The 13,425-nt window shown below is 35.5% G+C and overlaps 2 protein-coding genes across 3 annotated transcripts in view; one reads left to right on the top strand and one right to left on the bottom strand.

Moving 5' to 3' along the window:
* LOC137401172 (REST corepressor 2-like) overlaps positions 1-9,228 on the top strand; it is a 28,808-nt gene extending 19,580 nt beyond the window's left edge. Inside the window, exons 7-11 of the mRNA XM_068087554.1 lie at positions 1,942-2,071; positions 2,253-2,362; positions 4,843-4,981; positions 8,415-8,587; positions 8,698-9,228. Coding sequence (XP_067943655.1) covers positions 1,942-2,071; positions 2,253-2,362; positions 4,843-4,981; positions 8,415-8,587; positions 8,698-8,880 — 735 coding nt within the window. The 3' untranslated portion in view covers positions 8,881-9,228. The remainder of the gene's footprint in view (positions 1-1,941; positions 2,072-2,252; positions 2,363-4,842; positions 4,982-8,414; positions 8,588-8,697) is intronic.
* The window catches only part of LOC137401171 (vacuolar protein sorting-associated protein 54-like), a 42,980-nt gene continuing 38,679 nt past the window's right edge, over positions 9,125-13,425 (bottom strand). For both annotated transcript variants that reach the window (XM_068087552.1, XM_068087553.1), the window contains 2 exons: positions 13,154-13,248; positions 9,125-9,738 (listed from right to left, as the gene is read on the bottom strand). In XM_068087552.1, the coding sequence (XP_067943653.1) occupies positions 9,621-9,738; positions 13,154-13,248 (213 nt within the window). In that variant the 3' untranslated portion in view covers positions 9,125-9,620. The remainder of the gene's footprint in view (positions 9,739-13,153; positions 13,249-13,425) is intronic.

Here is a 13,425-nt window from a genome sequence, read left to right as displayed (position 1 = left end):
ATTATCACAGGTGACCAACTCGCTCGTCATGTCTATCAGAGGATGATATGTACTCATTTGAGCTAAGATTAAAAGTTTATAAGATATCAGTGCTAAAAGTGACAGCATTACAATGACGATAAAATAGACGCGTAAGAACAATAGACATAGTTTTATTGAATGCGTGAAGTATATATGTAAAAATATTTCGACGAATGAGCTTGCATGAAAGTGCAAACAGAAGCCATCTTGTACAACTACGTCCCATTGGAGCCATTCTGGAAAGAGATTTTAATCTACGGCGGTTTTGTGATGGCTGTGATTAACTGTTCGTTTTTGAGCTTATAAGAGCTTGTAATCGCATTTCCACTTATTTTGTACCTACAACACAACAGAGTAAGACATGGTGAATCTTTTGATGCCAAATAACAGTAATGTGAATTTTGTTGCAAATCAACCTTTAACAGAATTATGGTTCTCATTACATACCAAAACCAAAATAAGACAGAAATCAGAAATTATTGATTGTGTTAAACAAAAGTGTTTTAAAAGTTTGTAATCAAATAGCATTGAAGAGATGAGACGGAACTGAAACACGATGATGTAGTATTCATCTGATAGACAACTTTAAATATAGAACAACATCTTTGTACAGTTTAGCATTTTAAACGGTTACCAAACATTTATGCAGCGTTGGCATGCTTATATTATCTCATTTTAGTTTACAAAGGCGCATTAACTAGATACAATAGTTAGGAACTAATGTAGCATTATTTAGCATACATTCTTACCAGTGTGCCTATAATGACATTTCTATTAAGATGTTTCGACGAGTTGGTGTTCGGGTGACAAGCTGTCTCTATTGAACTGACTCGGGTAATGCTTTTGAAATTCAATGGTGTTTACTGACAGCAAACTTAACATTACATGTGATCACTACTTTCCATTAAGCATAAGACAACAATTTTTCATCAACTTTTTATACTAATGAATTTCTTTGCCTGAATTAATCTCGACTGAATATTTTTACAGCCACATACTGAGTGTTTTTCCTATAACTTTAAACCATAGTTTTTTCATGTAATCAGCATCAGAATCTGCCCAAAATAATTAAATTTATCATTATTAGTAGCGGTGCAACCAACATTAGTACAAGAACCACTAGATTCTCTGGGTGCTAAGTGCAAAGCATATTTGAGTTATCTCATGAGTATGTGAATTTCATGAGACTGACATTGCTATCATAAATATTAATATCGTGTTCAGCTGTATTTCAAGCCCCATTTATGCTGAGAAGCTTTTTACGTTTTTCTATTTTTAGTCCTTCATTACTGAGAATTTCAATCAGTATGTCAGTAGACAATAATGTTCTGTCAGCCATTTTTTGGTCGGTTAGAAATGCCGACATTTGTACTTGTACTTTGGACAATAATACCTTTAGTATTTTTGCGATATTTCAAGAATCATCAGTCTAATCAATTTGAAACTTTGAAATTTTACTAGAAACATATTAAATGCAAATTGACCAAATTTTCATAATCCTATGTAAACGGCAAGTATGGAAAAACGGGCATATTAATTAGCCGAGTTCACTCGGGTGTTTAATCAGGTCGGAAAATGTTATTTGTTTTTCTTTCCGTAAATGCCCAGAATTGTTCTAGCATAATAAACCCACTTGAGTATAACTAACACAATATGTGGTTTTATTGCGATCAAAAACCATCATCAATGTTTTTTCAAAAGGTATAAACTCTGAAATTTTATTGTGCTACGTAGTTGCTCCCTTTCTTGCCTTCATGTACTGCTATTAGATTTTGAAATCGGAAAATGTGTAAAGTAGCCAACAATGTTCGTATCAACAATTCTAATGCGTTACATGTTTGGGTAAGGTATGCTCATTACTACAATGCTAATTGTACAGAGGTCAAGCTGCTATTGGTAACTTAGCCTTTGCCATTCCAGTATACTCAACGAACTGGAGGATCTATGCGACCACCCGCAGCATTTCGGAGAAATAACAATAAGTCTAAAGACTCATCACTAATGCCACAAAGGATAAACCCTACCAAGAACCGGAAAAGGCCTCCTAAAGGTAGTAATGACTGGCGTGGTTGTTTTTAGTGACTCCAGATAGCTGCTTAGTGGCTGTTGGCATGTACCTCCACTTCTATTATTGTAGCCTGCGAAAAGTTTGTCAAACCCTTAAGTTCTTACAATATGAAATATGAAGTTTGTTTTGTCCATCAATAAAGATCACGTCTTGTTGTTTTCAGGTATATATATGGATGAGGCTGATCTTAAATCGATGGCTGCAGGGGGAGAGGAACATCAGACAGCCATCTTGGATAGTGTGAGAATAGAGTTAGAGACGGCTAAACAGCAGGTTAGTCTGTCAAGGACTCTCATATTTCATCATTGTCTTTTCTCATTGTCACAAAGCATTAAGATGTCGGCATTAATACCAGAATGTATTGGTGATCGTTTTTGATTACATTATCAGCATTAACATCGCTGAGTAGTCTGCGGCATAGTGTTTTTATTACACAATACGGTTGCTGAAATAATAGGTACTAGTCCCGCAGCAACTATCCTTAGGGGGAATGTAGTTTGTGCAATCTACGAGAGCCAATCACCATCCCCGAAGTGGTGCATGTTGTGCAGACCGTTGTGAATTCTTGGCGGAATACAGAGCTCCCCGGGTTACGATGTCCCTGTTATATGATTTTTTCGTTTTACAATGTCACACACGATGTTTTTTCGTCCTCGCCATATTACATTGTTTCGCCACACGATATCAACAAAGATTTTTCTCGAAATTAAAATCTGGCAGTTGAATCGGTCGAAATAACGAAGATGCTGATATGCTATTTGCTAAAATCCCTCTCAACCCCTGAATGAAATACGATGATCGCTCTCTCAGTTCAGCGTTATTCGTTAGAAGTTATAGTAAAAACGAAACTGGAAACATAGGTAATAAAATTTCAAACGATAACAAAGTTGAAGTTTAGTAAAATTAATACTAAAACTTAGCTTCAAGTATCTGTTTAGTAAACTGAATTCATTTGAATTTAATTCAACATTTGTGTTATATGTCTGTCTCGAAGGTAAGAACTCCCTATGATATGTACCGCTGCTACCGCACGTAGTACATTGTAACATTACATCTTATTGCAGATCATAACCTCTAAACACACTAAAGTTGCTGTAGGTAATTATAGTTACTAAGTTTAACATACTATTTATGTACAGTACATATATGAAATTCTTTTTTGACCAAGGGGTTTGCTTTAGATAATTGCTATGGCTTTCTATACCCCTCTATATAACATTTTCATTATACGAGGCCAACACTGAAAGGAATTAAAATCATTAAAATCGTATGGCGAGGGTACACTGTATCGAGAAAGCTTTTCAGCTGAAATGTTTCCCGGCATGTCTGCGTTGCCTTAGCAATGTCATCGGTTTATGGTGCACATAGTCAGCAAATAATCGTTGGGAGGACAACCCCGTCATCCGACGATACAGTGTGAACCAGCCTTTAGAACCATGTGAACAAATGTGCAGGTTCGGTGATTTTTAAATTCAGAGGGAGAGGTGATACAGTTACATTGACCTTGCCTATCTGAAGGTCAAACTACCGGTAACATTTTATTTTTTTACATAGGTTTTTCCTAATTTTTATCAGCCTCATTACTTTCACTTAGGTAACTGCAACGTTAGACCCTTTCAGATCCAAATAAATAACTATTGCACGCATCCATGCCCAATTACTCAATTGGCTGCTCACAAGTGATAGACTCGGTGTTACTAAATTGGCTGTATCTCCTTTACTATTAAGTTTATCTTAATTTTGTTTTTATTTAGAGAAAAAGACATCCCACTCTACATTCCTATATTAAACTAATCCAGCCGTGTACAAGTAAAGAGACTTGAGAGCAAAATAAAAAAAACTTCGTCATATCACTAAGCGATTCAAAAAGTGCGAGTTACTAAAAGCATGAAAAACAAACCCAACGTGGCAAACTAACTTTAGGTTGTAGGAACATTTGTTCGGATAAGCAGTGAAAAATGTAGGTAATTGTAATTGCTGAGATAATTGTGATTATGTAAAACATGGTTGGCCAACTTTTAGTTGGATTCAGCTGCTATTGAGTAATTATTATTGTCGATATGCCCAATTTTAGCAGCAAGTACAAAGGCTGCTTGAAAATGAAATCATACCGCATCCAACTTTACTCAATTCGCAAAAAACTTTTATTGCAGTCAGACTCGGTCAGATGGTAGATGCTATCGTTAATATTTGATGTCTTTCTCAGCCTTTATCCAAAGTCTAAGTAAATTTTATAATCACATCTGCTCGTGAGACTTATCTAGAGCTAGTGGTGAAGGGATAAAGCTCTAGAGTTAAAATATAATATTGAAATTATAATGACCCTGTTGAAAAAAAACCGATTCACAAAATTTGCCAATACGATGAATTTTTCTTACACTAACTAAAGAACAAAAGCCTTAAATAGATGTGTTTACGAGCGCCAACCTGTAGCAAACTGGTACTCATTTAAAAGCTTAAAATGTGTACTTGCGGAATATTGCTAATATATTATTGCGGAATATATTATTGCGGAATATTATGATATAGCATACGAGTTTTAAACAAAAAGTCGCTTCTGGATAATTAGATAGTCGGCCCAGGGGATAACAACCTCTTATCTGATTAAATCGGGTTTCGGCCTGAAAGGATTAGCAAACTTGGAATGTCGCTTGTTAGATAACCTCCAGTATAAGACAAATATGTGCTCAGATTGTATATGTTTTGAGATATTCGTAAGTAGGAGTTGGCTTGTACAAGTATTTGACTTACAGGTACAGACAAACAAGCAACACATAAGCCTGCTCAAAGGGTCAGTTCTAGATAATATTGATGAATTCCGACCGAATGAACCTTCCACATCCAAACCCACAAACAGATGGAGTCAGGATGAGCTGCACCTAGGGGTACAAGGTGGGAATAATTTATCTGTGCAGGGGTGGGAAGTGTGAAAAAATAGATAGATGTATGGTGTTTTCTTCAAAGCCTTGCACACATGCGTGTGCTTCCATTTCGTTATTTTGCTGATAGCTAGTTCACTACTGCTGCCAAGCATCTCAGTGTACAAGTACTCATTTTTCCTCTCGAGTAACAAGATATTGCCGCATTAAGTGCAACTCTAAGCATGTTCTACCCAACTATTCGCAGAAAACACTATCTTGTTCATTGGTATTTGGCCTCTAACCATTTGTTAATGCAGCTACTCTGCCTAAAATCGTCACAAGACATTACCTTAGGTTATTTGACAAGTAATTGTATATAATCCAGTTATCATACGACCTTGACCTTGCGTGTTCACAGAATGACATCATGTAACACATAATCCAGTTATCATACGACCTTGACCTTGCTTGTTCACAGAATGACATCATGTAACACATAATCCAGTTATCATACGACCTTGACCTTGCTTGTTCGGTGTGACATAATGTAACACATAATCCAGTTATCATATGACCTTGACCTTGGTTGTTCACAGAATGACATCATGAAACACAATCCAGTTATCATATGACCTTTCTTGTTCACAAAATGACATCATGTAATTTGAGGCTAAATATACTTTGGTAAAAAATTAAGAAACGAAAGGTGATGCAGATTCTTCTCAAGGTGTCTTGTGATGCCATCAATTTTATTATCAAAAAGAATAGTGTATGCCTTTTAGGGTGACTTTTGTCGCATATCATTTGCAATTTTGTTATTGCTTGTCTGAACTGAACAATGATTTCGCAATATTCCGATGAGCATCAATCTAGACTCATGGAATCTGGTCAAGTTACAAAAGAAGCCAAGTTTTACATAATATCCTTTATATGATATATATATATATATATATATATATACTATATATATATATACACTAGTTGAAAAGGGTAATAAAACGGTTTTTGCACCGAAAATGTATTTTTAATCAACGTATACAACATTTACCATTCTAACTTTTAAATGCAGGTGTTTTGTTTATTTCTATGTACTGTGTATATTTCTGTGTACCCTGTTTATTTCTGTGTACTGCGCTTTTTTCTGTGTACTGTGTTTATTTCTGTGTAATTTATATTGTACTGGCTGCAGCACCTACTACCTATTGCTATAGTCTTGTTGGCCATGTGAGTTTAAGTATTTTTCTTTACGTATGGGCACACATTTTTCTTCTGGTATGATTTCACTCGTAACGCTAGCTGCAGTGTTAAAGGTTGACTTGCAACAAAATTCACATTACAGTTATTTGGTATCAAAAGATTCACCATGTCTTACTCTGTTGTGTTGTAGGTGCAAAACATGTGGAAATGCGATTACAAGCTCTTAAAAGCTCAAAAACGAACAGTTAATTGCGGCTATCACGAAAACGCCATAGGTTGGAATCCCTTTATTTCAATGATGTACTCAACTCGACTTGGTTATTGTTTTGACATGGAATGTTATCACATGAAATTGAAAGGCCAATAAAAGGCTCAATATAAAACGCTTTGTAGCACTAGTTTATGACAAACACTAAGGGTTCTACCGGAAAGCCCTTATTAAACATAGATGCTCGCTACTTAACAGTTTCGTGTCAGCCTTGTGTAATCATCTAGTTGTAATCTGATCATGTGACCCATACTTCCCGCCAAATAGCGCAAGCAATTTCTGCAGCTTTTTTTGACTATCACAGGTGACCAACAGGCTCCTCATGTTTATCAGAGGATGATATACACTCCCTCGAGCTAAGGTTAAAAAATTAAACTAATTTTTAGGCTAGGTTTAGATATATCAGTGCTCAAAGCGAAAGCATTACAATGATGATGAAATAGATGCGTAAGGACATGGTATTAGACATGGTTTAATTGAATGCGTGAAGTATATTTGTGAAAATATTTCGACAAATGAGGTTGCATGAAAATGTAAACAGAAGCACATCGTGTTCAACCACATCCCATTTGAAAAATTCTTGAGAGAGATTCCAACCCGTGGTTTGTTCGTGATGGCTACGATTAACTGTTCGTTTTTTAGCTTTTAAGAGCTTGTAATCACATTTCCACATACTTTGAACCTACAACACAGCAGAGTAAGACACAGCGGACCTTTTGATGCCAAATAACAGTAATCTGAATTTTTTGCAAGCCAATCTTCAAGTGTGAAGCCATGTAAGATTGGTGTGTGTAATAAGTACGTGCCCAATTTATTCCATAGTACAGCTAGTTGGACAGCGTAGTGTATTGGATTTTTCATTCCTAAAACTTTATCACTATAACTTAATACGTGGACAGACATTCTAACAGAATAGAGACAAACATTAAGATTCATGTACATTGTATATACGAAAGATAGACGTATATCTATATCTCTAAGTTTGTATGTCTGTATGTGTGTAGTTTGATATGTTCAGCTAAAGCTATTAAAACTTTGAAATTGAAAGCTCTCATGCTAGATTTGAACTCGCGAAGAACGCAATTGAATGTTAGTAATCCGATTGTTTAACCACAAGTCTACAGAAGCTCTTACAATTTATAGCTCTTACTATATACTGTATACACCCTTTTCTCCATCGCACGCGCTAAATGACGTATTAATTGAAACTTTATTTATTCTCTTAACACTATGAAACGTGATGCTGTTCTGTGTTTCATGAACTTATATTTCCAGTTTTTCGTAAGGTTCAATTGTCAAATCACAGTCAAGGCTTTTCACACAGACAATGCTATTATCTCAAGTAGGAATAGCCTCTACATTTTCTTTCCGTTTGCTCAGACAAAGTACCAGACGAAGACAGTCTGATATCTCATTTTTACATTTGTACCAGTGTCGAGAGGCACCAGTATCGTTGTATGCAAAGTTTTGATGAATGGCTTCTGCTGGAACAATAACCTTTTTTATGCACACACTTCTATGCACGAATTGTTATTATTAATTTAACGTAAATCAGGATTTTTATTTTAAGTTCGTATTAATTGTATTATTACCGAACCATCTTTTATGGTAATCGCAGCAAAACAGACTTAAACTAGCTATTACTTGATAATTATTTCACATTTACATTTAAACACTTTTATAATTGTTTTATTTTGTTTCTTTCTTTATTTGACCTGCACAAAACATTTTTTTCATGATATGAAATATAATAGTTAAAATGGTAACTGTTGTTATATGTTTAACTAATATATCTGTATATTGCTTGCTACAACTGTTTCCAAGTCAGTTAAGAACTTTGATAACGATGTTCAGAAGAAACTCTGCTGTAGACCGATGCAACTGAATCCCCTACCTTTATTTTGCTTCTCCGAATCAGAATATTTTTGGTTTGCAATTGTGCCGACATCTAAAAGCGATCACACTATGAAATAACTAATCTTTCCTGTACCTGTTCCAGGTGTGAGGTATTTCGGAAAAGATTTTCAGGCAATAGCACAGATTATCGGAACTAAGACTTCAACCCAAGTGCGAGCTTTCTTCTCAGCTTACAAGCGAAAGTACAACCTAGACGGTGCTCTGGCTGAATTCGAAGCCAATCAAAAATCTAGGGTTGTTAGTAGTGGAGAACAGGTGGGTGGATTGATAGACATGATGTCACTGATTGTACGTGTGCGGGCATGAACTTCTTTTCCTCTCTTCTACTTGCTAGCAAGCATTGTACCCTATATTGCTATGCACAGGCAGATGATGATGATGTCGACCAATTGATGCCATTGACCCCTCCACCACTAACCAGAATGCCCGCATCTCCCAGCCGTTCACCTGCTGCCACACACAAAGGCAAGGTGTTAGCAGGGGTCAAGGGTCGTTCATCTCCAAAGCTCAAGCCACATACAGCTCAATCTCCTTACAGCAAGCCATAGTAATATTCCATAAATTTATTTTATCTTCTTTACCACAATACAGTAAGTGCAGAAATATAATGCATTGTATAAATTCCAATCATGCTCCATATTTCTTGCCCTTCTGTGTGAATTCTACGATACTACGTGTTATTGTTAGTGATGAAAACTGTACAGGCTACATTCCGCACGTGTGTAGGTAAACTTATTTGTATATAATGTATGTATATGATGTCTTCCTTCTTGATAAGCAAATCTCCTGATACACATTGGTTCATCTTTTGTATTAATTACAACATCATTAAAAACTGTATATAAATATATATTACATTTTATCGAAATTATATAATAAATACATACACCAATGGACTAGAATTGAGGTGTGGCCTCCCCTTGCAATGCTCAAACCTGCATGGCTACTTTTGTAATATAATGTCCATACATATTTCAGTCGTAGTGAAACGCACTCTTGTCAAGGCAATAGATAAATCTTTGGCAGGCTCAAATCTGTTACACGCTGTCGCAAGCTTCACATATTTCCTATTAATGATTCAGAAGGGCAATTTAATTATCCCAAATATAGAAGTCCTTCCATAGAAAATGGCAAACCCTGAAATATTATCTGAAAGTTGTTGCAGTGGTGACGAGAATGAAAGACGTATGACTGTACTAGGGTCTCGTAGAAAGACCAGGAAAACAAATTCCCTGTAGATATTCTTAAACATCTTAGTCTCGTTTACTTGAAAGGCGAGAGGTTCTCATCACCTTGACACGATGATATCATTAATGGTCAAGGTCAGATTGACTGCTGAACCTTTTTGTGTAGAAACTAGAGTTGAACAATTCTCCGTAAAGTATGCTATATCAGCCATGATTAGCCTGAAACAGAAGCATCGACCTATCAGAAAAAATCAGAATGATAAAATAATCCTACACATAGAGCTAAAACGAATTGCTGCCTCTTGAGTCGATTCGCAAGTTGTATGCTTTTTGATAATCGGCGAAATCTGTGAAATATTTACATGTACACGAGTCATGTCAAGTTTTCAATAAATATGAGATGGTTTAATTGGCGATATATTTAACAGAGAAGACAGGAAAGCTAGGTACATGAGTGCATTGGGATAGATAAGATTAACAGCTCCAATTAAACCAGAAACACCAGTGCCTATCAGGTTATTACATCAGTCTATTCCTAATAGCCTAGCAGCCTACGTCTTACTGAAAAGGAGGATTTGTTGATGCCAAGGCTACTGAAATCCTGACCTGTTGTCATATAAAAATAGAGAATGTATTGTTGAGCTGTATCATGCCTAATACATTAAAAGCAGAGTGTTGCAATACTCATAATTTTACTTTACTATTTATTTTATTTGTCTCATGGTATAATTCACCTTGAAAGGCATTTACCAGTGATAATAAGGTTCATATCTATCTATCTGTGCCTCAGGATTTAGAGTTGAAATGTTTATACATGAATGCTTCCCGTATCTAACAACGGTACATATGTTGACCTTGCTGAATAGGTATATCATAACAAAACCTAAATTTCCAGCATTTAGGTGTTTTTATCTTTAACTATCAGAATGCCCGGTGTCGCACGGGTATTAAAAATCAGCATATCAACAGTGAGAGTTAATGCAGTTACCTGCCAGAGCCATATAGCATCAGAGTCCCGCGACCAATGGAAGCGTATATGGGAGCTCGCTCGTTTCCAAACAAACATGCCATGCCCACTATTTTTATATAAGTTATAATGGAGAGGCCGCAACATTAACCAACAAATATTACTCCCATTGGCAGTCACTCTGGAATTGATTGTTGTATTATACATCATTTGAAAGAAGACAAAATTCCCTACAAGAAACTACCAATAATTGTTTTGTCAAAAAGTAAAGTAAATGCAAAAAAGTGAGGTATTGAGAGCGAGGTATGACTATTCCATTAGAGATCAGTGTGTCGATCAGGTTTGTAGGGAAACAAGCTTTTTTGTTTCCGGATTTGGTTGCGGGACTATGTGAAGCTATACGGCTCTGCTTGCTTGCAATTAGCCTGGCCATTGCCAAAAGTTAATTTGAGCAAGCTACATAGTAAACTTACTAATAAGAGCCGTGAGAGCAAGCAGAAAATGATGTTGCACCATAACTGAGAGCGGTATGCATTCTTTTCACCCAGATAACGACATATATCGCCCAATGAATCCATCGATCTTGCATAGCATAATTGGCAAGGTATTTGCCTGGCAGGTCAAATCTTCTGCGATACAGATTCTTTATTCCAATATTTTAATAGGAATGAAGGACACACAAACTTTGAGATTTATATGTATATGTCTCAAAGTTTGTCGTATGTGTATTCGCGTATTGGTGTATTCGTCGTTTTGATTGTCCAGCTATAGCTATTAAAATGATATTAGAATTCCGCGTTTTGATGGATTTGAACTCACGACGAATTCACAATTTTCTTTTCCGGATGCTCTACCACCGAGTTAGAACTTCATATCGATCATAAACGTTTTCATGAACCCCCTATCCCATGCGCATGCTAATTATTTTAGCCTTGCACCTACACGTTACGATGCTTATGTTAATAAATATTTTGGGACCCAAGTTTATGCAAAATGATGCTTCTTCGTTTTTTTTTCGTTAGGGCTAATTTATTCGGCCCCGCAATAATTTATCTCAAACTTAAAGTTTGACGATTTGTGTACTGATTCTAAACGTTATTAAAATATATACGTCGCTGAACTTGCCATGGCGAGTTATCCGTATACAGGTATATCCGGTATCTGTTAAAATAAAAGCTTTTCGCAATGATAACATTAATGTTAAAAGTTTCAAGGTTCACTAAAATACATAATAAAACTTTTTTCAAGTATGTGTCTAGTAAACTAAATTCATTTAAGTTAGATTCAGCGTTTATGTTACACGTCTGTCTTGAAGGTAAAAACTCTTGAGGCAGTACAATGTAATGAAAAATATTATCTTGGGCCCGCAGATCATAACCACAAAATGCACTAAAGTCATTGTACGTACCTATAATTACTAAGATTAAATAGTATTTTGATAGTATTTTTAATGATCATGATTGTTACCAGGAGGTAATTGCATTAGATAATTACTATGGGTTTCTATACCACAATATGTACGTCTTTAGCCTATGATATTTTCATACACCAACACTGAAATGAACTGAAATCGTATAATTGTATACCAAATAATTTTGGATTGTAATCGTAACGAAATATACTATATTTAGCCATTACTTGCTAATGGTTTCACATTCACATTCAAATACCTTTACATTTTTATTCTTTCTAATGTATTTCAACAAACCACTTCTTTCAAGTTATGAAATTTTAAATTTACAGTTGTTTGAAAACTTTTACAGTCGTTTTATTTATTTTTAATTTAGTTGTCCTGCACAAAACTTTTTCCTCGTGATATCAAGATTGAAAGTTACAGTTGTTTGACAAAGTTTAAAAACCTTCACAGTTGTTTTTATTTTCTCTCTTAATTCATTTCAGCTACACAGAAGACCACAAAACACTTCTCTCATGGTATGGAGTTTGAACGTTAGAATGGCAAACGTTACATTTTAAATACAAATCAATTTTCTGTCCAAAGACCTTTTTATTACCCAGGCAACGCCGGATTGTACAGCTAGTATATTTATATACACTCATTGGTGTTAGCCATTTAAGTTTCGGAGCTAATAACCGATGACAACGCAAGTTACTCCATCCATGCTTTCCTAACTTTGCTCCTAATGAAAACGTATGATAGAACGGTATGATAGAACGGTATGATATAACGGTATGATAGAACGGTATGATAGGACGATATGATAGGACGATATGATAGGACGATATAATAAAATGATATGATAGGACGATATGATAGGATGATATGATAGGACGATATGATAGGTCCGTATAAGGATTGTATAAAAATATTTAGGCCCGTCTAGGACTGAATCCCTTTGGATGTAATGAGAGCATACGATCTAGCAGAACCTAACAGGATCTGAGGGATCTGTTAACACCATATATGACTTGATAGGAATGTATAACATTTAACGGGACTGAGTAGGACCTAATAGAACCATGTAGGACACGAGTTGCAGTTTCAGCAGTGAAATTGTTTTAATAGGTTTGAAAATGAATGTCACAGATTTAAAATTAAACCAATTTTTAATATTCGATAATAACAAAACATAAAAGAAAAAACACAGTAAATTCCGAAACATAGTTTTGAGGAGTGATAAATTGACAGCAAGTTCAAAGGTTACGTACCCTTGTTGAGGCCCAGTAAGAAGACTAATATTAAGCGCTGAAAGTCTGTCCTTTAACTTTCCTCTCACAATCAAGTTGACATCTCGAAACAATTGCTATAACAGACAAGCATTTTTGACAAAAGCTTTGGAACTGATATGATAAGCTTTTGTTAGGAATACGAGTTGCCAGCTTGGTAATACAAGCAAGCTTTGATTCTAACCAAAATTTACATAACATCCTCTGCGCTTAATGACATTCACAGAATTAAATATTTTATGTTAATAATTACA

Source organism: Watersipora subatra, chromosome 7, assembly GCF_963576615.1.
Source record: "Watersipora subatra chromosome 7, tzWatSuba1.1, whole genome shotgun sequence".
NCBI classification, from domain to species: domain Eukaryota; kingdom Metazoa; phylum Bryozoa; class Gymnolaemata; order Cheilostomatida; family Watersiporidae; genus Watersipora; species Watersipora subatra.
The sequence above is the reverse complement of the archived record's forward strand: the minus strand, read 5'-3'. Positions and strand labels throughout refer to the sequence as shown.